The sequence below is a fragment of the Neoarthrinium moseri genome, assembly GCF_022829205.1.
Source record: "Neoarthrinium moseri strain CBS 164.80 chromosome Unknown scaffold117_Wmoseri_CBS_16480, whole genome shotgun sequence".
Lineage (NCBI taxonomy): Eukaryota > Fungi > Ascomycota > Sordariomycetes > Amphisphaeriales > Apiosporaceae > Neoarthrinium > Neoarthrinium moseri.
Window position 1 is genome coordinate 1 of NW_026055231.1, and position 27,758 is coordinate 27,758.

General features: G+C 53.1%; 9 protein-coding genes across 9 annotated transcripts; 7 read left to right on the top strand and 2 right to left on the bottom strand.

Moving 5' to 3' along the window:
• Positions 1-766: 766 nt before the first annotated feature.
• On the top strand, positions 767-3,769 carry JN550_013462 (uncharacterized protein; the record flags this gene model as incomplete). The annotated part of the gene is made up of 2 exons (XM_049312052.1): positions 767-851; positions 912-3,769. The coding sequence occupies 2 exons, from the start codon at positions 767-769 to the stop codon at positions 3,767-3,769; spliced, it is 2,943 nt and encodes a 980-aa protein (XP_049164545.1).
• Positions 3,770-6,205: 2,436 nt separating this feature from the next.
• JN550_013463 (uncharacterized protein) lies at positions 6,206-8,093 on the top strand (the record flags this gene model as incomplete). The annotated part of the gene is made up of 7 exons (XM_049312053.1): positions 6,206-6,307; positions 6,369-6,745; positions 6,793-6,921; positions 6,986-7,316; positions 7,369-7,700; positions 7,761-7,860; positions 7,914-8,093. The coding sequence occupies 7 exons, from the start codon at positions 6,206-6,208 to the stop codon at positions 8,091-8,093; spliced, it is 1,551 nt and encodes a 516-aa protein (XP_049164546.1).
• Positions 8,094-8,528: 435 nt separating this feature from the next.
• JN550_013464 (uncharacterized protein) lies at positions 8,529-9,601 on the bottom strand (the record flags this gene model as incomplete). The annotated part of the gene is made up of 3 exons (XM_049312054.1): positions 8,529-8,634; positions 8,716-8,923; positions 8,986-9,601. 3 exons carry the CDS (start codon positions 9,599-9,601, stop codon positions 8,529-8,531), a joined length of 930 nt encoding a protein of 309 aa, XP_049164547.1.
• Positions 9,602-9,676: 75 nt separating this feature from the next.
• On the top strand, positions 9,677-10,267 carry JN550_013465 (uncharacterized protein; the record flags this gene model as incomplete). The annotated part of the gene is made up of 1 exon (XM_049312055.1): positions 9,677-10,267. One exon carries the CDS (start codon positions 9,677-9,679, stop codon positions 10,265-10,267), a length of 591 nt encoding a protein of 196 aa, XP_049164548.1.
• A 436-nt stretch (positions 10,268-10,703) lies between these two features.
• Positions 10,704-11,944, top strand: JN550_013466 (uncharacterized protein; the record flags this gene model as incomplete). Its single annotated transcript, XM_049312056.1, has 3 exons — positions 10,704-10,747; positions 10,806-11,082; positions 11,510-11,944. The coding sequence occupies 3 exons, from the start codon at positions 10,704-10,706 to the stop codon at positions 11,942-11,944; spliced, it is 756 nt and encodes a 251-aa protein (XP_049164549.1).
• Positions 11,945-12,191: 247 nt separating this feature from the next.
• JN550_013467 (uncharacterized protein) lies at positions 12,192-13,918 on the bottom strand (the record flags this gene model as incomplete). The annotated part of the gene is made up of 2 exons (XM_049312057.1): positions 12,192-13,585; positions 13,642-13,918. 2 exons carry the CDS (start codon positions 13,916-13,918, stop codon positions 12,192-12,194), a joined length of 1,671 nt encoding a protein of 556 aa, XP_049164550.1.
• A 4,421-nt stretch (positions 13,919-18,339) lies between these two features.
• JN550_013468 (uncharacterized protein) lies at positions 18,340-21,210 on the top strand (the record flags this gene model as incomplete). Its single annotated transcript, XM_049312059.1, has 3 exons — positions 18,340-18,940; positions 19,000-19,012; positions 19,062-21,210. 3 exons carry the CDS (start codon positions 18,340-18,342, stop codon positions 21,208-21,210), a joined length of 2,763 nt encoding a protein of 920 aa, XP_049164551.1.
• Positions 21,211-22,787: 1,577 nt separating this feature from the next.
• On the top strand, positions 22,788-24,203 carry JN550_013469 (uncharacterized protein; the record flags this gene model as incomplete). Its single annotated transcript, XM_049312060.1, has 4 exons — positions 22,788-23,049; positions 23,113-23,182; positions 23,236-23,312; positions 23,449-24,203. 4 exons carry the CDS (start codon positions 22,788-22,790, stop codon positions 24,201-24,203), a joined length of 1,164 nt encoding a protein of 387 aa, XP_049164552.1.
• Positions 24,204-25,053: 850 nt separating this feature from the next.
• On the top strand, positions 25,054-26,746 carry JN550_013470 (uncharacterized protein; the record flags this gene model as incomplete). The annotated part of the gene is made up of 3 exons (XM_049312061.1): positions 25,054-25,150; positions 25,299-26,087; positions 26,187-26,746. The coding sequence occupies 3 exons, from the start codon at positions 25,054-25,056 to the stop codon at positions 26,744-26,746; spliced, it is 1,446 nt and encodes a 481-aa protein (XP_049164553.1).
• Between the last annotated feature and the right edge of the window lie 1,012 nt (positions 26,747-27,758).

Genomic DNA, 27,758 nt, shown 5'->3' on the forward strand with positions numbered 1-27,758 from the left:
GGGGGGGCCTCTTTATTTTGTAGGTATACTCTTCCCCTTTGGAAGGCTCCTGATTGTTCATATGTCTCGAACGCCTGAAGAGGTGGAACGGAACAATGGCCAGACTGCCGGTACTACAATGGGGAAAGCTGGTTTACGGCGAGGATTGGGTTGTCCACGCTCATCTCACCATAATCATACCTTCTACTGTATGTAGCCAGGTTGAGTTTTCTGATTTGGGGGGCAGCCATGAAGAACAATGCCTCCCTCCATCGACAAGATCTAGACCAACAGTAGACTAGCAGACCAGTTGACCACGCAAGACAGAATGATAAGCGGATTGCTCGAAAGACTTTGGGGGAAACCTGCACTCATCCACCTGCCTGAAAAATGCTGAATGGAATTCGACTTCGCACAGTCCTTCTCCAGCGAAGCGGCAGCGGGGCCCCAGGCTTTTAGCTGGCAGGCTGACCCGGCTGGGTGCTGGCAGACCCGGCGCCTATCCCTTTTCGGGAGCTCTACATCGCGGCGAAAGGGACAGCTTTCGTGGCAAGTCGATGCTGCTGCATCTTGGTGGTCACTCTCAGAACACTCACTCTCAGAACACTCCATCGTCGATATCCATAACATCATCCTCGACACCGGCCAACAACCTGCACCGGCCAACCGACACTTGCAGCTTCCAATGGGCACGTAGACCCCAATTGGACTATTTGCCACCCTCCATTCTTTTTCAGCTACGACATCACCGCTTTAGCCTTTCCCCTCGCCGGGGACGCACCGCACGATGCGTGGCTGCAGCCCGCTGTCCTCGCCATGGACGGCCTACCTCTGCCTTCTCTCGGTTCTCTGTTTGCTGTTCACGCCGGCCGGTAAGTTGCTGTAGCCACGATTGTACAACTCACACGCCGGAAACTCACCCCCCGCCGCAGTGATGGTCAAGGAGAACGATTTCAAGAAGTGCCACCAGTCCGGCTTCTGTAAGCGCAACAGAGCCTACGCCGACCATGCCGTTGCCCAGGGCGCGTCGTGGCAGCCGCCCTACGCCATCACATCCGATAAAGTAGCCTTCAAAGACGGCCAGTTCCAGGCCAACATCCTCAAGACTACCGACGACCAAGGGGCCGTCGTCAACCTCCCCGTCACCGTCTCCTTCTTGAAGTCGGGCGCCGCACGAGTCACCGTCGACGAGGAGAGACGCCAGATGAAGGACATCCAGCTGAGGCACGAGAGCGGTGCGAGGCGAGAGAGATATAACGAAGCCGAGAAGTGGGCCGTCGTGGGAGGCCTGGCTCTGGATAAGGACGCAAAGGTCGCACACGAGAGCAAGACCGGCATGACCATCAAATACGGACCCGACTTGTCCTTTGAGGCCGAGATCAAATACGAGCCGTTCGCCGTCGATTTCAAGCGGGATGGTACCTCGCACATCAAGCTCAACGACCGCGGTCTGTTCAACATGGAGCATTGGAGGCCCAAGACCGAAAAGGCCGAACCCGAGAAGAAGGAAGGCGAGGAAGGCGACAAGCAAGAGGAGCCCAAGGAGGTCCCCGCCCACCTGGATGAAAGCACCTGGTGGGACGAATCGTTTGGCGGCAACACGGACACCAAACCTCGTGGCCCGGAGAGTGTCGCTCTGGATATCTCCTTCCAGGGCTACGAGCATGTCTACGGCATCCCGGAACACGCCGGGCCCTTGTCTCTGAAGGAGACTCGGGGTGGAGAGGGCAACTACAACGAGCCGTACAGGCTCTACAACGCCGACGTATTCGAGTACATCTTGGACAGCCCCATGACGCTGTACGGAGCCATCCCCTTCATGCAGGCTCAGAGGAAGGACTCGACCGTCGGCGTCTTCTGGCTCAACGGGGCCGAGACTTGGATCGACATTGTCAAGGCCAAGGAGTCCAAGAACCCATTGGCCCTTGGTCTCAGCACCAAGACCAACACCCACACCCACTGGATTTCCGAGTCGGGCCTGTTGGATGTCTTTGTCTTTTTGGGCCCCACCCCTCAGGAGATCAGCAAGACCTACGGCGAACTGACCGGCACCACGGCCATGCCTGCCGAGTTTGCGCTCGGCTATCACCAATGCCGATGGAACTACGTCTCTGACGACGATGTTAAGGAGGTCGATCGCAAGATGGACAAGTTCAAGATCCCCTATGACGTCATTTGGCTCGACATTGAATACACCGACGAGAAGAAGTATTTCACCTGGGATCCCAACATGTTCAAGGATCCCATCTCCATGGGCAAGCAGCTGGACGAGCACGGAAGAAAGTTGGTGGCCATCATTGACCCGCACATTAAGAATACTGGCAGCTACCCCGTCATTGACGAGCTCAAGTCGAAGGGCCTGGCTGTCAAGAACAACAAGGGCAGTTATTTCGATGGCTGGTGCTGGCCGGGCTCGTCCATGTGGATTGATGCATTCAATCCTACCGCTATCAAGTGGTGGACCTCTCTGTTCAAGTATGATTCCTTCAAGGGAACCATGGAGAACACGTACATCTGGAACGATATGAATGAGCCGTCCGTTTTCAACGGCCCAGAAGTGACCATGCCGAAGGACAATCTGCACCACGATGACTGGGAGCATCGTGACCTTCACAACATCAACGGCATGACCTTCCACAACGCCACGTTCGAGGCTCTTCTTAGCCGCAAGAAGGGTGAGCTAAGGCGTCCGTTTGTGCTCACCAGGTCTTTCTATGCCGGCTCGCAGCGTCTCGGTGCCATGTGGACGGGAGATAACCAGGCCAGTTGGGAACACCTGGGCGCCGCTGTGCCCATGATTCTTGCCCAGGGCATCGCTGGCTTCCCATTTGCAGGTGCTGATGTCGGAGGCTTCTTCGGCAACCCGGAACTCGAGCTCCAGTCACGTTGGTACCAGGCTGGTGCTTTCTACCCCTTCTTCCGTGGCCATGCTCACATTGATGCTCGCCGCCGTGAGCCCTACATGGCCGCTGAGCCCTACCGTTCCATCATCACTTCCGCCCTGCGCCTCCGCTACAGTTTGATGCCTTCGTGGTATACCGCCTTCTTCCATGCCAACCAAGACGGCAGCCCCATCATCCGCCCTATGTACTGGACTCACCCAGGCGAGGAAAGTGGATTTGCTGTCGATGATCAATTCTTCGTCGGCTCGACTGGCCTCTTGGTTAAGCCCGTCGTGGAGAAGGAGAAGGTGGCTGCTGACGTCTACATTCCTGATGATCAGGTGTATTACGATTACTTCACTTACAACAAGTTGAACACGCACAAGGGTAAAATGGTGACAGTCGATGCACCTCTCGAGTCAATTCCCATCTTGATGCGTGGTGGACACATCTTCCCTCGTCGCGACACTCCTCGACGGTCCACGCAGCTCATGAAGTACGATGACTACACCCTCGTTGTCGTTCTTGGCAAGGACCTGGCTGCCAAGGGTGAGCTCTACGTCGATGACGGTGACAGCTTCGACTACCAGAAGGGCCAGTATATTCACCGGACATTCGAGTTCCACCAGCTGCTGTTGACATCCTCTCCTGCCTCAACTCACGAGGGTAAGGCTCTGCGTGAGGGTGACTGGATGAAGCGCTTCCACGACGTAAGCTTTGACAAGATTATCATCGTCGGCGCCCCATCCTCGTGGGAAGGCAAGACCGAAGTTGAAGTCAAGTCCGAGGGCCAGACGCACAAGGTTCCTCTGCAGTTCACCAAGGCTGAAGGCGGCCGCGCCGCCTTTGCCACTGTAGGACGGCTAGGCGCCAGAGTTGGGGCGGATTGGGAAATTGACTTTGCCTAGGGAACCCTTTGGCGTGAATGTCTAAAGTATACATTTACATGAACAAGGCACATGTGCTATACGATGTGGTAACTTGGAGATCGATAGAGAGAATTCGCATTCAATTGAACCTCATACATTACCTGTCATCGCCGGTCACTGCCCAAACGCTCCTCTTGGTACTAGTGAAACGCGACGAATTTAACTAACGTTAGAGCTGATCCATTCCACTGACTGCACTCCGTCGATTCGCCAGTTAGCCTAATCGAGCACGCTACTGCAAACACCCATCGGCCAGCCGGTGGCTCATTCTCCTTTGAGGTGTTGCTCTTCGTATGTATCATGGATTTGTGTTAATGGACATAGCGCATGGGATATTTGTTACAGATATTCATTACCATAAGTCTTTGTAGCCGGCTGGAGAGCCGCGCTGCTTCCCAAGCGAGCGAACACTCATGGGCTACATGCAAATTTTCTCCAGAGAATGCTACTTGATACCCTCACTACCGTAGTGTGTGCTTGCATTCGAGAGTTTCGTCTGGGCCTCGAAAGGGGTACGATGAGGAGCGTTCGTATTCGGTTGTTCATGTACCAGGAGAACCAGCTCTGCCTAATTAGCCAAGCTGGGCAAATCTCTGGGAACAAAGTCAACCATTGTTGAATATTCTCTATGACGGTGAATTATCGATGCGTCGTCATGGCGTCGTTATCCGTCCATGTTGCGGTGCTTCGTCCAGCAGAGCCACACGTCCAATTCCCCCGTTAGCTGAGGGCAAGGGAGCTGTGCCGCTCCCAATGATATGGCTAAGGCATCACACCACTCTCAGATGAGTAATTGCTAGGACCTTATTTTCTGTGGATACTTGCTTGCTGTTCCACCCTGCCATTGTTTGAGCTGAGGTGGTCGTCACGAGCTCTCGGCCTTACGATATCAATACGGCTTCTTGGCAAAGAAACCCCTGCCAACCTCCAAGCGTAGGTAGCGTTATGGCCTCAGGATTCGATTTTCTTAGCTACCCCAAGGATCATGGAAGCAAAGCCAAATTATGGGTTCGTACCGAGTTCTCACGCGTTACTGTCTTCTCAGGCGTCACACCAATGACTCCAGGATTGTCTTCCTCATGACACCACGCGCAGTGATGAGCACAACGAAAACGCAGAGTGTGGGAAACAAAAATTGCCGTGCGTGGGCAAACACGTAGGCCTGACCAGAGAACAGTCCACGCCGCGGCGTGCAATGCAGGCGTCCTATCCTGGGTTGGGAGGTGCTTGATCTTCCCAACCCGCGCGAAGGTAAGTTTGAAGAAGGAAAGAAAGAAACCATGAAGAATATCGGAGGGAGACGGTCTTTAAATACTTTTCTTGCTGGCTTGGGGGGTGATTGCTGCCTGGGGTGATTGTTTGCCAGGAAGCCCTACTAACCCCGATCCGGTGGTTTCACTCAGGCAACAGGACGGATTCATCATCCCCTGAGTATGTGCGTATCACCTTGGAACAATACCCAAAATACTTTGCACCTGCGGTCATCTGAGTCAATAGAAGGTAGCACTGATTGGTTTCAGAAATTACACGTCAAGGCACGATACGGTGTTGAACCAGTGGCCTAGGCTTACCTTTCAATCACACACGACTGGGACATCGCTCATAAGATTACTTGCAGATTAAGTCCGCGTAACGAGTAGTTGATGTCAGATACCCCGTAAGCAGTCGAGCGGCATAGAATACAGGCAGAGTGAGTCTATCAAACACGTTTCACAAGTGCGTGATTAGCTGCGAATCCGCATTCTAATCTTATTCTGCACCATAGTCTCCAGAGCCAGGAAGACGGTTAGATTTGGACTGGATATGAAGAATGGCAACGGTACCTAGGTATTCACCTCCACTTCATCTGCCTACTGTGCCGTGATGCCGTCACATCACTAAGTTTTCAGAACTGCAACGTTTCCAACATCGTCCCCACTCATGGCAGTCGCCTTGAACTGCCAGTCAGTCTCGAGGACATCGTATCATACATGCAAGTGAGACCTTGCCGTGCAACGCGAGTGCCATAACGTCCCCAAAATCAGGGCTTTTCAGGTCCGGATTGACATGGCGTATCTGGACACATCATTCATGCAGCCCGCCATTTGCTGGTCGGTGGAGGCACATCGCCTTGAATGAGGGGAAGCTCGTCGTGCTACGTCCCATTAGAGGACTTGCTTTATCGTGTGGCGATCGACCAATCATGGGCTTTTACTATTCGCCTAAACTCGCAGTAAGGCTCTGCGATCTCGCAAGAGAGACTAGGATCCCCAAGAAAGGTGGCATTCACTGGATATTTCTGCCAATAGAGGACCCGAGGCTTTGCGCTTTGCAGATATCAGGCAAATTTCATCTTTGCGTGCTGCTGTTGAGGAATCTATCGTATTATCAACGTCTATCTTCGATTGCTTTAAGAGTGCTCTATCTCATTCCATGATGAAAAGATCCGCAACAGGGACCTGGATTCCTGCCTGGGTGCCAGAGTCTACGACAACTCTGGCAGGTCTTCTGATGGTGTGCTCGGTTGTGAACTCCTGCGTAAGCCGGGAACCTCTCAGACCACGAAACTTGGTTTCCTATCTATACTGACACCTAACAGACCAATGGCTATGACGGATCGATGCTAAATGGATTGAATATATTGCCATCCTACCAGGACTTTTTCAATCTCAATGAGGTTACGACGGGTCTGAACACAGCTTCAGTGTTCATTGGTGGCTGTCTTGGGCCCTTGGTCGCTGGTCTCATTGCTGATCGGCTCGGGCGTCGTCCGGCAATCTTTTGGGGCGCTGTCATCACTCTTATTGGCGTTCTACTCCAAACCGCGGCAAATGGGATCGCTATGTTTGTTGTCGCTCGTGTCCTCTTGGGTTTTGGCGTGGCCCTATCTGGAATTGCTGGGAGCGTATATCTCTCTGAGACATTCCCGAGCAGATGGAGAGCGTGGGGTGTTGGTCTCTTGAACGATTTCTACTAGTAGGTCCTAGGAACTAATCTCACTCCGGTAATCTCACGGATCATAGTGTCGGTGCCCTCATTGCGGCTGGGATCACACTTGGGACCGGTCAATGGCAGTCAAACTGGGCATGGAGGGCTCCTTCTTTGGTGCAAGGAGTCTTCTCTCTGCTGTGCATCCTTATCTTGCCCTTCATGTAAGTGCATTCCACAACGTGGCAGCTCTGGAACATGCATTCATTGGCGATACTGATCGAGCAGCCCTGAATCTCCACGTTGGTTGGTGCACGAAGGTTTCTACGAGGAGGCCCGTATTGTTGTTGCCCAGACAAATTCGAACGGAAATGTGTCCCATCCAGTGGCAATGACGGTTTACAAAGAGATCATTGACACACTCGAATGGGAGAAAAGCGACGGAAAGACCATGAGCCCAAGAGAAATATTCAGAACCCCAATTGCCAGAAAACGTTTACTTATTGGGATGTCGGCAGGTCCATTCTCCTGTGTAGCAGGGAATATTATTGCCTCCTACTATCTTGGGGCTGAGCTCACAACCGCTGGTGTGGTGGAACCCAATGACCAGTTAAAAGCCGTTAGCCTCTTCTTCGAAAACCGTATTCTGTCGTTCGCTGACCCTGGAGCAGAACGTTGTCCTGAACGTGTGGTGCCTTGCTTGTTGTCTCGTTGGGACTCACTTAACAGCTAGAATGGGCCGCAAACCGACAGCACTAATCAGCCAGATGCTCCTGGTGATCTGTCTTTATATTATCGGCGGTCTCTCTAAGATGTATTCCGATGACCCAGGTGGTGCCTCCACAAGCTTGATCTATGGTGATGTTGCAGTGATGTTTCTCTTCCAAGGTTTCTACTCCATTGCTTGGACGCCGCTGTTGTTCATATATCCACCAGAGGTTATGAACTACTCGATTCGCGCAAACGGAGTGGCAATGTCACAGCTCGGACTCAACACACTCGCGTTAGTACCCTCAATACATACTCCATAAATACTCCGAGGTTGTCCTAACATTTCGCGCAGCTTACTTTTGGTTTTTGTGATGCCGATTGGTATCAACAATATCGGCTGGAAGATGTACATCATCAACGCTTCGTGGGACATCATCGTAGCTGTACTCATTGTGGGTCTCTTAGCCTCGAAAGAATACTGTGTGCAGGATTTGACAAGCTACAGGCACTTTTTTGGGTTGAGACCAAGGACAGAACATTAGAAGAAATTGATGCGCTCTTCGAGGGGCAGAAACATTCTTCGGTGCCGGATGTCGAACGAGTTCGGAAGGGGGAAGAAACAATCAACATTGATGAGGTCGCGAAACAACTAGACACGAGTGGGAAGGCCGTAAAGGTCTTATAATGGTGGAAGGCGCCTCTGTCCTAGTGTTGCCCGACGAGGATGTAAACGGGAGCTATTCCTATGCTCAACCTCCAACTCCCATTGTATTGGGCAATTGCCTGGCTCATCATTCAAGACACAACGCAAGAGTTGGCTATGCATGCATATGATGCCTGGACATTACTTTAACTCATCTATGAATCAACCGATGTACACTCCATCCCTGCTACTCGAAGACCTGGATAGGTGGGTGATCGCACGGGAAAGCAGGCATTCCTCACAGCTACAAGTTTATTCAATCCCGAGGTCCGTATCTTAACAACAGCATTACATTATCTCCCTACCTTAAGCTCACAATGACGTGAAATTCAGTTGGAAGTTGTTCAGAAAAGAACGCCCAATACGTCATATCAACCATGTAGATGTCTATCTGTAGTGAACAAAGGCCAGCCAGCCCTAGCAGGCGCACAACGTCTCCTTGTCATCAGAGGATGGAGCATACAGCTCGATCATCGAGTTGACCTCGTTCCAAGCGAACCAGGCCTGGATTGCATTGTCAGAGCTGCGAAATGGATATTAGTCTGGACTGTCATCGACGAACAATGGTATAAGTGGCCGGCGACATGCATGGACATCAACTTACTCCGAAAAAACCATCACAGCACTATCGTGGACGGGCTGATAACCCCGAGACATTGACCAATTGTTAGCGCGACACTTCTGGTGGAATAAACTCCAAGACCTGGGGTCGATGCCTTCAGGGGGTGCCAAGTTGATCACGCAGCACATATCATCATCATCATCGTGGTCCAAGAGCATGGCATCGACGTGCACACCAACTTCATCCACAACTAGATTAAAGAGTATTAGCGATGTTGGGTAGGACCCCCCGTCCCGGCCTGTTGTGGCTTACCTCGAACATTCCAGAGAGGAGACACCGAACCTGAACCCAAGGTTAGGCAGCAAACCCTAGAATGGTCGACTGCATCTTCAAATTCCCCATTGGTGGCTGGGAACTCCCCGAGAGGATAAGATGGCGAGACTTTCGAGGGCCCATCCGCAATCTCATCCCAATTATAGCCAAAGAAGGCCCACGAGGCCCGGACAGTGTTTGTAATGACCAGGACGACCCCCGTCGTCTTGGTGTTGTCTACCACGTAGCCACCATTCACGGCATATTGCCCGTCTCTGCCGCACCTAACGCTCTCGAAGTTTGTCTGATTCGCCGGGGCGCGACTGCTGCCATGGGTCTCGAACCTACAGGCGTCTGTAACACCGCTCTCCTCTTCCTCTATGTTGAAGGAATAAGAACAAGTGCCATCCTCGCAGCTGATGTCATTATTGGAGAGTGTCCAGGTGCCAAGCTTTGCCCTTGAAGCGTCGTGGCTTGCCGAGCTCAAGCCGGACCTGACGACGGATGACAAGAATAGGAAACTTTGCAACATTTGGACGGCCAATGGTGCTTCAAGTGGCGTGGGTGTTTCTTCCCAATGTGTGGGCTGTTGAGACAGATGTCGTTCGGCTGGCATATGAGCTATGGCTTTATAAACAAATGACACCGACACTGAGAACGGTGTTCACTATGACAATTCAACTCTGCCAACATGTTGCTGCGTAGAGCCGCGCTTGCCGGGAGGAGCAAACACCAGGCCTCTCTCGCGGTATCTCAAGAGAGACACATGGTCTGCAGAGAGCCGTCTTCCGAAACTTGGTGTGGAGGAGAGAGTGGTTCCGGTTTTAGCTACATGAAGTACTATATTCTCCCACAAGACTGCATTCACCTCGGCGATCACGGTAACGTAGACAGCGTCTTCTGGTCTTCTCGCGGAATCGTTGCCTCGAGCCGTGACTTACTTGAGCGCCGATATGGAGGCCAGGACTATTTGGCATGCAACGAGCGCGTCTTTCCCGTTTTCACTGGACCTCGATTTGCAACAATGCCGGGGCCATGGGTGAAGTACAATGGAGAGGCGAGCTTGGTGCGCGACTCCAAGGACAATATTCGTTTACGATCAAGTCAACAGCAGCAACAATACATTCACATCTCGAGCCGATCCCGAGACGGCCTCTCGGTCGATGAAACCCTGCATATACTGACGTATTTGGTGCAAAGTGACCAAGGGCTTGCAACCTGTTCAGGCTCGCAAGGAGCTTGGGTCGCCGGCTGGCTAGTGCAGGGCCGCCATCTCCTTTAGCGCTAGGGTCTGTCAATTTGTGGTGCCCTGGGTCCTTGGTCCGCAAGAGCTAAAAGCCAGTTTGCAACATCGGAAATCCTCCAGCCTCTCCCTCCATTCACTTCCTTTCCCCCCCAAGCTACCCGGCCAGTTCTCTACTTGACCCGGCTCAACATGCAAACAGCGGCGCAGTCGTCTGCCTGCTTGCCTGTCGTGCCACATTGCTCCCTCCCGCCTTGACATTGTTCTACAGGCAAGGCAAACTCGGCGTGTTTTCCTGTCCCCCTTCCTCGTCCTGCTCGAACGACGTGACCGTCTTCGATTCCCCCCCCCCCCCCCACTGAAGCAAATTTTCTTTTGCCTCGACCCAGACCACCTGAGCACCTGAGCACCTGAGCACCTTCAACGGGCCTCCGCATCCTGCTAGCCTTGCTTGACACTGCTGCAAGGCAACAAGATGGCCGTCGTCGATGCCTACTGGGCCGCCCCGCCCATTGCCAGGTGAGCATCCAGGCATCTACGTCTTCTATCGGCGCGGGAGCTAACCGCGAACCCCCAGGACGGTTGCCACCATGGTATTCGCCTGCTCCGTCGCGGTCTATACGGGTATGATCTCGTCGGGGCCGTTCTGGTTTCACTACAGCCACCTCTGGCAGCTCCCGCCCGCCCTCCATCGACTTGTGCTCCCCTTCTTCCTCACAGGGCCGAACCTCGGGGTACTCTTCGATACATACTTTGTCTTCTCGTACTTGAGTACTCTGGAAAAGAGCAACTCCAAGTTCTCGAGGAAGGAGGACCTGATATGGTACCTGATGGTTGTCGGCTCGGTCATCATTGTAGGTGCTTCTCGTCTCTTCTCCTGCGCACCGATGTCTTCATCGGCTTCTCCGCAGCATACTCATTCTCCTTTGTTTCGCGCTCTCTGCCTGTTCTCCCCCGCAGCTTGTCTGCACATGTGAAATATGCACACAGCACCTCAAATATCTGCCCGCATAGTGGAATTGTCTCTACGGCTATGACGGTTCCTGGAATTGAGGAAGAGTACCCTTGCATTTTTGGCTGGTCCGTCATTCGCAAAATACAATCAGGGCCAGTCAAGGTGTGAGCATGGTGGGATGTCTATATGGATGACTTGGGTGACGCCTTCTGGCGGCATTTGCTCAGGTGGTTTCTAGCGCCCTACATTCCAATATCAAACACGTGCTTTCTTTCCGTGGCCGTGGCCGCACCGAGAGTTGTGCATGCAGCTAATTGTGTCTCCAGATCTTGAATCAGGTCTTTACCGGCATCACCTTCGCATACCTTACTGGGCTCCTGATTGCCATGTGCTACACAGCCACGCAAGACCAGAGGGGCCAAACGGCGCATTTTTACGTCGTTACGATTCCTGCGCAGTTGATGCCAGCTTGCCTGCTATTGGTCACCCTCCTGACGGCGGGCATGTCACACTTTCTGATCGGCGTCACTGGTCTGGTTGCTGCGCATTTCCACGACTTCTGCACGCGAATCTACCCCGAGTTTGGGAACGGACCTAATCTGCTGCCCACACCTTGGTTTATTTCCTGGATCATGACCACTCCCCGTATACAGAACACTCTGTACGGGTCCACGTATGTGCCTCCCAAGGACAAGCAGCCACGAAGCGGACCGTTGCCCGACTCGTGGAGAAGTGCTGGTCCTGGCCGACGATTGGGTTAATCTTAGAGATGTGCATCGTCAGTACATAGTATGAATCAACCTCTTCCATTACGTTAAGTGAAATTTCGAAGCATTTTTCTGCTACTTGAAATCCTGCGGCCCTGCCATACCGTGTGAATATAATGGGTTTTACTAGCTATACACCGAGCCCGAGGTAGTCTTTCCAAACGGATCAAAACGCCAACGAATGCCATAACTCCATTCCCGTGGTATCGTAGCTAATTTCATCCGTACCCAAAGCATCAATTTAACCATACATAGAGCTCTTGCCAGTATGAAGTGTAATCTCTTCTGTTGCCCATTTTGGTCGTCGATCAACGGCATTCTGCTGAACAATCTCTTGGGAAGCCTGAGTCCGGCTATGCATCCGCCTTGCCTCGAGCGGATCCTCTACAAAGCGTCGATCATGTTGAATCATGGGATTCGAGATCTCGATTCCGATCGGCACCTCGCCCTTGTCCGCCACTGGCGTTGCACCTTCAATCCGTATCTTCGGTGGTGGATATTTCTTGGGCACCCGGATCCGGGGCACCGAGGGCAGACTGAGCGATGGCACTTTCGGCTGACGAGGAGGCGGTGGGGGTGGCCGCGGCGCTGGCCCCAGCGAATCATGCTTTGACTGGGTACTTGCTGAGCGGTTGTGGGTTGGACGGCTTGCGTAAGGTAGGCTGCCTCGGCCGGGCGAAGATCCGCGCGAGTGTACCGCCGGCGGCGGGCCCGGTGGTGGGCCTGGGAGACTTAAGGCTTCTTCTGCGGCATTCAGATAGGCGGCCAAGGCGTACGAATCCGGCTTGTTGGTTTTCGTTGGCTTCGAAGGTTGTGGTGATGGGTTCCGCGAGGAGTTACGGCCGAGCGCTTGGGGCACATATGCTGGGTGTGTTGGAAGAGCACCTGCAGGCCCTGACCCCGGATTGTTAGGGTCAAATGTGTACTGTGGATGGCGAGTCTTCATCCCCCTTTCGAGTTGGTCGTAGTATTCAGCATTGCTTGTGTATGCTTGTTGCGCCTTGAGCTCGTAGTCGCTGAGAAGCGAATGCTCATGGCTTTCTCTGGAGTTGAAGCCACCGACAAGTGGGGGGGAGATAGATTTACTCCCGGAGCGAGGGTCGTACTGGGAGCCAAAGTCGTCTGGATAAAGCTGCTTCTGTTTTCGGTAATAAACCCAGAAAAGAGCAGTCCCACCGAGAAACAAGAGGGATGCTCCGACTGCGATGCCAACTATTGCACCAGTCGTCATTGCAGTGGCATTCGAAGAGCTCGATAGTAGTGTCCCATTGGTCGGAGGAGTCGTAATCTTAATGAGTGACTCGGTGAAAGGCGAGCCGCTCAGGCCGATGAGCTGGCCAGGTTGTGGCCTCTGCTGACAGCCAGCTTTCAGGGCAGTTATAAAGTTTGCCATGTACGCCTGTGTTGAGCTGCTATCGAAGCACTGGATGCATGCATCTACTTGTGCACCAGAGAACTTGCCGCCATCGGCTTCGCAGTAGTCGAACTCGGTGCCTTTGTCGGGGTCCAAACCATTGACCTCGAGTGCCTTTTTGAAGGGTTGGCACGCAGAGTCAAGATCACAGGGGGATGAGACCGATTTGGTAGCATTCGGGAACCCGTAGACGCACACGTCTACCGAGTATCGTAGGTTGTCTATAAGCGTACATTAGCCCCAGAGTTTCTCCTAGTCACAGCGAGTCCAATCCTACAGAGAAACCATGCCACATCGTTTTCTTTGCCGCTGATGTCCTTGCTCTCCTGTAAGCACTCTACGCAGTTCTTGAACTTGATGGCTTTGCTCGATGTCTGGTACTCTTCGTCGCTGCATGTAATATCCAGTGGGGTTGTCGAGGACGAGGCTGGATCAAGAGGGTCGGACTCTGGGTCGTCGAGGCAGACGGCAGCACATGATGAGCTAGGGCTTACTTGCAGTCCAACAGCATATGCTCGGAAGAGAAGCGAGCAAGCTAGGATGGAGAGAAGCATTGTATGGCCTTGTTTTGCAATGTAGGTTACGAAGTGTAGCTTTGCCAGAAGAAAGGGGATAATTCAACAATATCACCAACACTCAACCATGGCGTCCACGCAGGTGCATACCGTGTCACCTCGGTATGCAGTTCGTCACAGCTGATGGAGGTCTTTGACGATAGTTCCCGCGCCGTAAGAGGTGGAAAGAGTAGGAGCTCATCCAGGAAATAGCACAGCTGCCGTTATGAGGATCATGTTCTCTATAAGTCGACGCCGTATTATGCCTAGCAGGAAACGGATGGTAAGGCAGGCGCCTCACAGGCGCGTTGGTGGTGGGCTAAGCATCAATCTGAACCCGAAAATCCTTGCATGGCGATATGCAACGCCTGATAGGCGCATGAGAAGCGGCCATGGTGGGCACTGTTTCTCAGAATAGCACAACCCGGAAGTTGTTGACCCTAGTCAACGGTTGGCTTCGAGCCAATGAAAGAGGTGTCTACCCCGGACCTTGGGTAGAAGCCACGAGATCCACTAGGTGCCTTCTTGCAGCAATCAGCAGCTGCAGCCCGGCCACCCAACTAAATTCCGACCAATAGGAACGTCTTTCGAGAACGGGAACCGAGACGCGCGAAGAGAACCAGGAAAGAGTGTGGGTAGTGAGTGGTCAGCGAATGATTGACATCAGGGATGACGGCGGCTCCATGAACTGATGAGCAGCTGGGGAAACGAAACCGTCGACTGGGCCGCGACTGGACTTACAGACGCCGGCCTATTATGCGTCCTTCAATTGAAGCCGAACAGACCGGCAGCCCGCCAATGAGGCCAGCACACATTGTTCTTATTGTTCTTGGAATTGGTATTAGACTTCATGGCATTGAGTATCAGACCATAAGTTTATTTGGTGGATCTGGAACACGGCAGTGGCAGAACACAACGGGATACCCAGCGCTTCATGAACAAGAACTCTACGAAATACTAGGCATTTCTTTCAAGGCATCTATCCCAGATGCCAAACAAGAGTTTCGCGATTTACTTCGCACGATTGGGAGCGGAGACTTTGCCGCGCACGCGCCTAGCACTTCCAAATAAATAAATTTAGCAGTGCGACTGTGATAGTGGCTGCATACCAGACGCACGTTGACCGACTTGGCGTGGAACCATATTTTCTCCCCGAACATCCCCAGCCAATAGTTATCCAGCATTTGGTTGCCCTGCTGTCCTTGCGCGTTTTAGTGGGGGTTTTCTGAATTTAGATCATGCAGACCTCTGCTCAGTGAGTTCCCAATGGCGTACGACGAAAGAATCATTATGTTACGAGTAACTACGTGGCCACCTTCTATATGTACTAGTAGAGACCATTCCCTACTCTATCTAGATTTTTCTGTACTTCTTCTTCTTCTCCTTCTTCTTCTTCCTTTTTGTTTTATTTTTTATTTTTATTTTATACAGACCGCAGTCCAGAGCTCTATATTTCACACGTCTGGCAAGGACACCGAATCTGAGCATCCCCAGTATTGTCAACAACCAGGCCTCGTACCAATACAGAAGCATCCAAGAAGCATCCGAGTTGTATACTGCCTCAAGTCTATAACTGGTGTGTTCGCTCATTCTTATCGACGTGGTTTATCGCGTCTGGTCCCCATGCTGTCACTCAGCCACGCTCGAAGTTGGCCAGTCGAGATCTAAAACCCGCAAGATGTTTACATTAGCTCGGAAAAATCAGCACTTCACTCCGCACGGCGGGATGAATAGTTTTAGGGGTTGACTAACGGCTACAGATTCTTAGCTGCATTCCAACTCCTTGTCTTGCAGTTATGTTATGTGAAGCTATAACTGGTTATCGCTAGAGCCTGCACGAATAAACGGTTTATGAGTGTCTCCATATCTCGAGCATTACACGAGGTCATGAGGCGCTAGTGGCGAGCCAGAATATGCTGCTTGATTCTGATATTCAGAAAAACTTTCCAGCACGGGTTCCAATATTGCTCAACATGGTCAATTATCTATACTGCGTAGTGTCTCCGGTGTCGTTTTGAAAATAGCTACCGAGTCAGCTACCAGTCCATCATCACCAGGCATCATAGATCCATCATCATCGGGACTTGTAGATCTGATAGTAATAATAATGGTGAGTTATGCTTCTCATGCCGCGGGGATTAGTGTCTAGATAGTGTCTCTAAGATTACTCGGCCATATTTGTTGGACTAAAATGCAGAGGTTTCTGCTGTTTGTGGCTGAATTACCAATATGGTAGACGAATTTTTTTTAAGTTCCGTAGTGCTACTTCCTTTGCCTGGATAATAGCAAGTGGCTCACTGAAGCGTGATAGACGCTGGTGGTCATCTGCAACGCAGCTCCTAGCTGTTCATTGAATTGGGCCACCTAGATCCGCTGGCACCTGTGCTTTGGTTCTACCTTACCGGAGGTGGAGTGTGTGGGCCTTTCTTTTTGCTTTGGAGTTGCACCTAAGACCTTCAAGCCTTACGGCATATGGCATATGAGGGTCATTGTTTCTTGTGGGTTCGACGTCCTGCTACTGCTTGAGATCCTTGATTGTTAGAACCTGTTATATGCCTGCTGGTACTCTTCTGATAAGGGGACTCCCCTCAGTTGAAAGGGCGCACAGCTGATTTGGTGCGCCGATAACCACCAGCACTTCCGGGACCGAGAGAGGTAGAAACACAATCTTGGTAGCGTTATGTCCTCCAGATAATCCAAGACGGTCCAGGCCCTGGCGCTATACTGATATGTCGATGAGAGTTTCAACAGAGATAACTAAAACCTATGGTGCATTGTAAGGAGACAGGCCCGGAATTACTGGAGTTTGAGAAGATTAATATTTGCCGTAGAAAGACTTAGAGGTACAGCTTGTATGGCTAATTCCTGGTGTTTTGAACCGGGAATAGGTAACATGTCTCCTTACCCATCAACGAAGAAGTAAGTAAGCGTTACCCAGAAGATACTTCATGGCCTTCGATCACTGATTTTTCTTGGATAATGTGGCCTTCAGACCATCAATAATTCGCTTCATTGTTCCGATCATCCTCGATTGTATAGACGTACTGAAAGGGAAAAGATGAGTAGTGCTCTCTGGTGGGAGTGTTCGTCCAGTGATCAGCAGCCTCTAGCAACTGAAGGCAGAGTATAAAGCTGAAGTCAGCGGGAGTCTGATACATTGTGGTCATGGCAAACCGTGGGTGGCGCGAACCATGCCTACACGGGCTGCGATGAGCAGCAGAGGACCTGAAGAGTCCAGTGAGACTCATGCAGAATTGTCTCACTTGGGGTGTATGCCTGCCATACCCTAAGATAGTATTACAATGGCGGGATAACATGTTGTGATCGACAAAATTCAAAGGCGCAGGCTCAATCAAGACGACCTTTTCCTCTGAGGCGCTTAAGCATGCATCTAAAGACGTGCATCACCATCGTGGAAGAGGTCGACTCGAAGGCTGGCGTGGAAAGAAGGTCCGGCCAACTCCAGTGTAGGCCTTGCAAGGCCAGGCGTGTCAGCCAGTTCAACACAGGCCGGGCGCTAAACGGCAGTCTGGTATAGGTTTAGCGCGGTCCAGCACGCTGGGTTCGTAAAATAATCGCAGGGTACTCGCGTAGAGTAAGACTCAACTAAGTCGAGTGGACTTACTCTCTACATTTTTCCAAGTTTGCCAAACGGAGGTCACGGTGATGTATGAAGGAAGACCTGTGAAGGGGACCCCGCCAGCCCAGAAACGGTGGGAGGTGAGGGACGTTGAGCGTGCCTGTTGACTCGCACGTCAGGGCGGACTCGTACGCACAAGTGCCCAACGTACAAGAGAGCTGAATGAAGGCGGTGGGCTCTCCTCTCCACAGGATAAGCCATCATTCGACAGGCACATACATATGGTGTGGCACTGGCAAACATGTAATCGTGGCAGGGGTATATGTATGTTGGGCTAGTTGATGGATGCACGTGCCCCTTGGCCATGATTATGGGGTAGAATTCCTATTTGAGCTGCCAGATATGATTCGTGGGGCATCCCTGCTTTTTTGTGGGCGCTTAGAAGCAACTCGCAATTCGTTGGCTGTAGACTGCATGCGCCCACGACCTAAGGGAGGAGGAGGGGTTCGGTAAGATACCGTCAACAGTCCCGGCTCCTGGAAGCACTTGCAGTGAGAGCTAATTTGCTGCGCGGGCTGGTAGACCATGACAAGGGCTGCCCGGGCCGTTGAAAGGCAAGCCTGCTGAGCCCGCTCTCCCAAATATCGGGCTGCCACGCTGGTGACCACAAGCACAAGTTTCTGCCGCTCTTCCAGCCTTGGTTCATTCCTGTTCACGTCGTACTCTGGATGCCTCGCAAAGTTGTCGTCGACCAGCACGCACTTAGGAGGAGACGTCTCCCCGGTAGTAGTTGGCAGGGAGAGCCGGCATCTAAAGAGAAGAGTTGTTGCTTTAGTTCACAATGAGGATAGCGTGCCTCCAATTCGCGCCTCAGGTCGGCGATGTCGACAACAACCTCAACCGTGCCGATGCTGTGTTGAGCAGAGCGAATCCGGATGACTTGGACCTACTCGTTCTACCCGAAATGGCCTTTTCAGGTGCGTCCGTTGAGCCCATGGGCTATATTCGCGCGAGGCTTGTCTGCAACTCGCAGGTTCCATCCCGACATGGGGCAAGCAAGCAAGCAGACAGTGGCTTTGATCAAAGCCTGGGACGTTTCGCTGACAGAACTACAGGGTACAATTTCAAATCTCTCAGCGATATCTCCCCTTTCCTCGAGCCAACGTGCGCGGGTATCACCTCCTTGTGGGCTCGGACCACTGCTCTCAAGTACAATTGCACTGTAGCTGCTGGGTATCCTGAAAAAGTCGATGTTTCGCCACACTGGCCAACGTCACCCGAATATTACAACTCAGTCATTGTAGTCAACCAAGAAGGGGAGACTATTGCGAACTACAGAAAGTCGCATCTTTATTACACCGATGAAACCTGGGCGTTGGAGGGTCCGAGTGGCTTCCACAAAGGGTTTGTCCCTGGTATCGGGCGAATTGCTATGGGAATCTGTGAGTCTACGACACGAAACCTGTAATGGATCGAGCTCAATCTAACAGAACGAATGTAGGCATGGACCTGAAGTCGGTAATACTTGCCACCCCAATTCAACACGTACTAACACGAATACAGTCCCTACAGATTCGAGGCACCTTGGTCTGCCTTTGAGTTCGCATTTCATATCCTAGATGTCTCAGCAAATGTGGTGATCTTGTCCATGGCCTGGCTGACAAGAGAGGATGCCCGCCATTTCAGCCGCATGCCTAAGGAGCCCGACATGGAAACTTTGACCTACTGGGTCAAGCGTCTGGAGCCTCTTATTCGGGCGGATAACGATGACGAGATCATTGTGGTGTTCGCTAACCGAACTGGCCTTGAAGATGAGGCAGTGTACGCCGGGACAAGTGCCGTACTTGGTATACAGAATGGCGAGGTTAGTGTATATGGCTTGTTGGGTCGCGGAGAGAAAGAGCTTCTGGTCGTCGATACCAGCCTTCCACCCTTTGCAAAACTTGTGTACCGACCTGAAGGAGAGACGAATGTCGCTGGCGATGTGTCTGTAACTGGCACAACATCGGCTTCGGTAGCAGACAAGTCTGTGAAAGACAAGTCCCCGACTTCCAGCAATGCGTCGACATCCTCTACTACATCGCGGTCCACCACATCTAAACCGTCAATTCATGTGGACGATGGAGGGGAGGCATCTAGAGAATCTACTCGGCGCATCTTCGGGGGTCATGTTTTCATTAGTCAAGATACCCTGACACCAATGACTGGCACATTTCCTAACACGCCCTTCGAAGAGTCGCCTGCCTCGCCACGTTACTTCTGGGTGCCCCCAGAACACCTCAGAACCCCAGACTTTGCAAGGCCGTCATCGCGAACATCAAGCACCAGGTCTCGACATACAGACTCATCAGTGGTGCCCAGTAACACCAACGAGGCCCAGCCGGCTGAAGACACATCCCAGGTATTTACACCTCGGAATACTGATCGGGCCAGTGAAATCTCGGAGTTGATTGAGACTCTCCGCCAAACAACGGCAGCCCAGTCAAGCGGAGACCAATGTCCAGCACGACCGTCTTCTCCAAAGTCACGGAACGCAAGCCGAACTGGTCGAGGGGAGCGGTCGGATTCCGTTCTGGCGAGGCGACCTACGTCCGCCATGGGCCATCGCACTCAAGCTCCAACAGTTGGACATGACACCATACTATTCCGACCTGAGTCGCCCAAGTCGCGAAACGCTAGTAGGAATCAAAGCCGGACAAGATCATTCGGCACAGCTACCAAGCCAGAAGAGCATCCTCACACCCATAGCCCAAGCAGAAACCAAAACCGCAGGCCTACGCCGTTAGACCCTGGTGTCCGAAGTGCAATCCAGACTGACAATCGCCATCAGATAGATGAGTCTGCTGTTCTTGATGGCGATCAGGACCGTCATTGTATCTCACCCGACATGAACAAAATTGGAGCAGATTTGTTGGTATTTGAAGAGGGAGGGCGACGACCTCGACGTGACAGTCTCGAATGCCATGCTGACGAAGATGATTTCATCGTCTTCCACGCATCCAAGCGCAGGGAACGGCCTGCAACTGAGAGAGTTGGCCCCGAGAGAGACTCTGAAGGCTCACATTCCCAGAAAGGGGCTAAAGCGAGCTATGCCGACTCTCCTGGACTACGATCTGGGAAAATATCAAGCACTATTCGAAGCTCTAGCAAGCCCCAGGCATCGCCTGATTTGCCAAACGCACGAGCCACAAGCCGCGGGAGACAGCGAAACCCCAAATGGGTGCACACTAAGAACTCTCTGAAGTTATCCGACTACAAATCGCCAGCACCGATGTCTCCTCCTGATCTACACCAGAGGACACGGTCGCCAGGCCCAGACAGCTCATCACAACGTTATAAAAGCCCCGAAAACATGAAAGGACCCTCCCTGGCCCCGGTAGAGCCGTCGAATTGTATGCGAGGAGAGAGCACTCACCAACAACAGCGGGTTCAGAATTCTGGAGGACGGTCCGCAGCTTTCGTCACCAACTCACTCAGAGCATCTTCACTGGAGTCTATAGGACAAAGTCCTGATAAATATGCTTCTTCTATCCGCACGATCGAAACGACGTCAGCTCCAACGACCCCGGAGTCCATTCCGCCCACACCCAAGGCAATGGTCCTTGAGCCAGACTGGGATAAAGCTGTCTCTGTGCCAATATCTGCTATTGAGCCTGCGCCATTGAGATCATTGAATTCAGGCCTGGACAGACCGAAGAGTATGGTTTGGTAGGCTTGGTTCAAGTGAAACGGAAACCCACTGGGGTTCGTATTCTTGTTGTTTGTCTTTGTTTTCTTCCTTGTCGGTTTCCCCTGGGATAGCCTGAGCGTGGTGTTTCTGGTTTGCGTATGTTGATTTCCTTTTGGGGTGAAAGCCCATCTCGAAGGGCATAGATTACCTCTGAGCAGGCCAGTACAATAGTATCCGACGGCATTGGTTCTAGTCTACAACCCCCGATGCATCGTTCATTGATATATCTCGCCTTATTGTGCCGTCTAGCTACCTCCAGGGCTATTCGTATATCCTCCCCGCCATGCCTCTGATCCTTCTGGTATGAGTTCAGGGGGGTCGGGGCGGTTGTTTACCCCCTCGCGACACAGTCCCAGTATGTTGCATGGCGACTAGTTAGCCTCTGGCTTGAGCGGGGGCACTTGACATATCGGCGATAACAGATCGGAAGGAGTGGTATGGAAGGTGGTAATCGGGCCGCGAAAGGCCATGGATGCCCGGGTGCTGGCCGACGATACAGTATCTGGCCAACAAACAACGATTGTCCCTTGCGTTGACCACTACTGGCATCCAATCACGCCGTACCGACTGCCTGGATCAAACGACTGAGCGTCTAATTCAACGTCATGGGTGCCAATCATAATGGCTCTGACCTGATGCAGCATGCTGATCTGCCATGCAACAAGGCGCAACTTATCCACCAGATGGGTCAATGTTGGTTGTCCGGTGCATGTCGACATTGGACGTGATGGCAAAACGGGCTAAAATGTCGGATCAATCCATGTGCACCTCCGCAAGTTAGCTGCAGGAGTGTTGGCACAGCACACCTCTGTCTCGCACGGAACGGGAGATGGGGGCGGCTGGAATGGATCTGATAGGGAAACTGTGGGGCTTTGCGCCTCTTTCTTGCAGGGGCCTTCTCTGAGGCCTGGCTTCAACGTAGTAGTCACGTACGTGATTCGCTGTCACCCAGACCCCAGGACATTAGTTATATCCAATCACAGAAGCCATAGTCGGCTTCCCAGCCATCACGGTGCTTAAAGCAGATAAGACCTCCATGACCCTTGCAGACCCCAATGTGACCACCGAGTCTGCTGGCGTGCTGCGTACTCTCAATGGCCAGCTGCTTCACTATTGCATACGGCCCCCTAATGCAACCGTCCACTGGCGAATCATGGCATACCACCCCCCCTCCGGGGCTGCGGGCTGTGACCAGGCCCAGCCGGTGCTGTCGACCCCAACCTGAACAGAGATAGTCGCGCTTATGGTGATTTCTGGCTCAATCGCTGCTTTCAATGGCATGAGGTGTTCAGAGCCTGGGACGATATTTGATCGCTTCTCCCCTCCGCACGGCATGGGCCCGTTTGAAGCAGACATCAACCGTATGAGCATCGCTTAATACAGGCCTCGTGGCATGTACAAAAGGGACGCAGCGCCGTTCGCGAGCTGAGCAACCTTGCATAAACAAGGTTACACACATACTCTGAAGCATAGCTCTTCCTTGTTACTCGGCAACTCGAGTCTGAACAACCCGCTGGCTCTGCTCTCTCGGGACGGACGGTCGACCAACATCGCTCACAATGACAGTCCTGTCTCGGGTATTGGTGTTATGCGCTCTCTTGCGCACGTCAGTCGCCGTCTTGGCTCCTACCGACTCTCCTTGCAGAGTCAAGTGCGGGAACCAGCCCGGGTCGACCGCGACAGACGAGCTGGTCTGCGAGCAGTCAGACTACTCTTCGTCCGTGGGTGTTGTTTGGCGGGCATGTTTGACATGCGAATCGACGAGTTCATATTCCGTCAAGATTGGGAAGACAACATATTCCGACCTGCAGGCGATGTTGTGTATGTTCTATTGGGCCGGCTTCCCAGCAACGTCTCGAGACTGACCAAAACATCCTTGTACAGACAACATGCGATACGCTACAGCCAACTGTTTGTTTGGCGAAGGGCTGGGAAGCAACCCGTGCATTACAACGTATGTCGGCCGGTTTTGTGTGCTGGCACACTCCCTTGCTAATCCGATGACAGCACTGCCTGTGAACCTCTGAAGAATGCGATCGAATACGATGGTCTCGAGTCAAATGTGACTGCGTCAGGATACTGCAGTCTGTGGAGCTCCGATCAAACCACCAAATGCAATCATTGTCTAGCTGCCTTGGACAATGGGCAACAGTTCATGAACTGCACGTCCCCCCCCCCCCTCTGGCATCCTTCCTGACTTCCACTGACCAGTGCTTACAGACATGAGTATACTTGATGGGTATTGCAAGATGCAACCAAGTCCAGGGGAGACCTTGTCTATCCAAGGTGACATATTCTCCACCACTGAAGTCGCCAACGTCACCGTGCCGACGCCGACGGCGTCAGTCACGCCATCCGGGCCTCAGGGCCCTCTAAGCCTAGGCGCCATCGTTGGTATCGCTATAGGAGGTCTAGCACTCCTACTTGGAGTCACGGGCTTCTGCATTGTGATGAATGGTAAGCGAAGAAGGAAGGCCTATCTTCGGCGAAGGGAGGATCAGAGAAAGCAGTGGCCTAGCCCTGGCGGTGCCGGGGAAATGTTTGAGACGCCAGTCAGTCAGCGACCCCTTCGGGGCTGGGACGCCTCGCCCGTGAGCGCCGCAACAGACCGAACGTACCCACGGTATTTCTCCCCGTATAGTTCACAATACAACAGCCCTGTCAGCGCGGTGGAGGGTCCCAGCCATCAACAGTGGCCTACAGAGGGCACACAGAACATAGGGGTCGCCCTGAGCCCGGACGCAGAACATATGCATGGCTACTGGGGCGACAGAAAAGGGAAGGACAGACTCCAGGACGCCTCGGATGGATATGAGATGCAGGAAGGCGTGCACAGCGGAGGCGGAAACCAATACGTGCCTCCTCCGCCATCTTCTCAGGCGCCCGTATTGAACCATCCTGGTTATGGCAGACATGGACCGTCGCCGCAGCGGTCACTTGACGAGGAAGACCTTCGGTCGGGCAGAGCTCTGTGAGGGCGAGCGGGCGTGGATGGCGAGACTCGAGTGCGTTAGTCTGCATGTGTCTTTTTGTTTTACTTTTGTCTTTGTTTTTTTGTCTTGCTCCCCTTGCTATTGTCCTATTTTCTGGAATTGCATGGAGTTGCGGAGCTTGGAAGATACCGATCTGCTTTGATAGCAAAGTCTTCAGTCTCGAGGATCCCAGTTCTGGGAGGTGTAATTACAGGAACAGCTACGTGAGCCCCAATCCCGACGGGAGGGCTCATGGACCAAATACGATATCCATGTTACTAGTTGCACACCTGGAGCTGGCATTGTAGGCTCCGGGTGTTGGGTATTATATTGTGACCGTGTGGAGGGGTCGGAAAAGACCTGGGTGAGTAGGTAGGTACCTTACCTACCTCGCTAACAAACCAAGTATTCTTGCAACCCACATACATGACGTGACGGGACGGCATCGATCTGGTCTCGACGGCCGGCACACAGCACAGTGTATGTACCATAGTAACTTTGGCATTGTTCCTTGCCCATGTGAAATTTGATCGTAGCCGTAGCTGTGGCTGTGGCTGTCACCTGTAGTAGTGTGTGTCTCCTGTTTGTGTGTGGCGGGAGCTTGGTTCAGTGGAGGGGGCCGGAGGGGCTAGCGGCAGGTTTCTGCTGATTGGCGATTGGCGATTGGCGCAACCCATTGATTCGTGGCGCGTCTCAATTCTTTCCCAATGCTTTGCGTCCCCACAAGCAAAGCCGAAAATTTTTGGAGCTTCAATCGCATCGAATTTTTTGTTTGCTCCAGCCTCTTGCCGTTCACCTCGTTGTTGTTCGCCGCTCCCCAACACCCTCTTTGCGTACTCCCGGCGACGACACCATGGCTGGCAAAGAGACGTTCACCATCAAGCCCGAGGCTACCACCCCGGCCATCGACTGGAGCCAGGTTCCGCTGCTCCTGCGAAACTACGACAAGCGTACGTGATGCCATGCGATGTGATGTGATGTGATGTGGTGTGGTGTGAATGTGATGAGACGAGACGTCATGTCTTGTCTTGTCTCTTGTGATGCAATCTCTCCTGCTCTTGTCTCTGAGGCCTGTTGCGCTGACTCTGACCGTCGCAGTGCTCGTCCGCACCGGGCACTTTACCCCCATCGACCACGGCTGCTCGCCGCTGAACCGAGACCTCAAGTCGTACATCAGCTCGGGTGTCATCAACCTCGACAAACCCTCCAACCCCTCCAGTCACGAGGTCGTCGCCTGGGTCAAGCGCATCCTCCGCGCCGAGAAGACCGGTCACTCGGGCACCCTCGACCCCAAGGTCACTGGCTGCCTGATCGTCTGCATCGACCGTGCCACCCGCCTCGTCAAGTCCCAGCAGGGTGCCGGTAAGGAGTATGTCGCCGTCATTCGCCTGCACGACAAACTGCCCGGCGGCGAGGCCCAGTTTGCCCGCGCCCTCGAGACCTTGACCGGAGCCCTCTTCCAGCGCCCGCCCTTGATCTCGGCCGTCAAGCGTCAGCTGCGTATCCGCACCATCCACGAGAGCAAGCTGATCGAGTTCGACAATGACCGCCACCTCGGTGTCTTCTGGGTCAGCTGCGAGGCTGGAACCTACATCCGAACCCTCTGTGTTCACCTGGGTCTGCTCCTCGGTGTCGGTGGTCACATGCAGGAGCTGCGACGTGTCCGAAGTGGTGCCATGGACGAGACCAAGGACCTGGTCACCCTGCACGACGTCCTCGACGCCCAGTACATGCTGGACAACCAGAGGAACGAGGCCTATCTGCGCAAGATCATCCAGCCCCTTGAGACTCTGTTGGTCGGATACAAGAGGCTTGTCGTTAAGGACAGCACGGTCAATGCCATCTGCTATGGTGCTAAACTGATGCTCCCGGGTCTCCTTAGATATGGTACGCTTTCCTAGCTGAACACCCTCCCCCCTCCCCTCCCCTCTCCCAACCCGACCTTGTTCTGACTGAACCCGTAAACCGCTGACACACGCCCTACAGAGGCCAACATTGATGTACATGAGGAGGTCGTGCTCATCACGACCAAGGGTGAAGCCATCGCCATCGGCATTGCTCAGATGAGCACTGTGGAGATGAGCACCTGTGACCACGGCGTCGTCGCCAAGGTCAAGCGATGCATTATGGAGAGAGACTTGTATCCGAGACGTTGGGGCCTGGGACCTACCGCTACCGAGAAGAAGAAGATGAAGGCTTCCGGCAAGCTGGACAAGTACGGCCGCCCCAACGAGCAGACTCCCACCACGTGGACCTCCAACTACAAGGATTACAGCGCCACCGCCGACGGCACTGTCACCGCGACCGAGGCAGTCGCAGTGACCGATATCACAATGTCAGAAGCCCCGGCCCAAGCCACCCCTGCAAAGGCCGAGGCCGAGGCACCTGCGGCGGACGATGACAAGAAGAAGCGGAAGAAGCATGACGGCGAGACGGCCGAGGAGAAGGCGGAGCGCAAGCGACAGAAGGCCGAGAAGAAGGCCGCCAAGAAGGCAAAGCGGGCCTCGATGGCTTCCGCGGGCGGTGACTCTGATGATTCCGATTAGAAGTCGGGTCTGCGCAAGCCGTACGTCAGATACTACAAGGTCTCCGCCGTCTGCAACTAGGGCACGGTATCATGATATGTTGCCCAGCATGCGCGGCCGCATGGGCGTTCATCCTGACTGGTCAAAGTAGTCGTGTCATTCATCCTGGTAGTTCACACGGCGTTTGCTGTAACGATACATTCCACAAGGATCTTGGAAAAAGGCGTTTGGGGAATTTGCGTTTGATTGTTTTTGCTGGCCCATCGGCGGTGAAGTGGGCTCACCATACTTAGGTAAATAGGCCTGCAGGTAGTGATATGCCAGCATTGATTGACAACGAGAGCATCTCGCGAGGCGGCGTGCAGACAGCCGTGGAAACGTAGTTTTGCTTGTTCGTCTTGACAATGCCAGCACCTTGGCATATGGAAAGCCCGCGCAGTCTGACACCGAGGTATGAACGCGGAAAGCTGTAATACTTGACGATTTGTTAGTTGTCTCTGGCCTTGGTGCCCTCTGCCGCCCAAAGTTCGTCCGAACACTTGGGTGAGGTAGCCAGACTTCGTCAAGGCGCAGCAGCATCAAAGGAGTCGGACTAGGATGAACCATCTGATACAGGAACCACACACACCGGATGGTGGCTTACAGGGAGCTGAGTTACGCGTCGCCAGTCTGATCACCTGGTGTCCTGGGCGTTGTCGTGCCAAGATGCGACGGGAAACGCAACGAGAGCACAGAGAGGCGAGGAAAATCGTATTAGTGTTTGATACTCCTCTGACCTCCCTAACCCACTTGCTATCCCTGATTGAGGCTCGGCGCCTCCAATCTGTGGACGTAGGTGCACTGCCACACGATTTGTGATAAAACCAACCGGCACTACAAAGTCTTGGTGATGTCGGAGACGGCCGCGTCGCCATTGCAGTGGTGCAACAACACCACATGGGCCTGGCGGGACGGCAGCAGATCCCGAAAAGCAGTCGTCGATCACACATGGCATCCGGCATCGAGCGACGCCGATTCTCGACTCCCCCTTCCC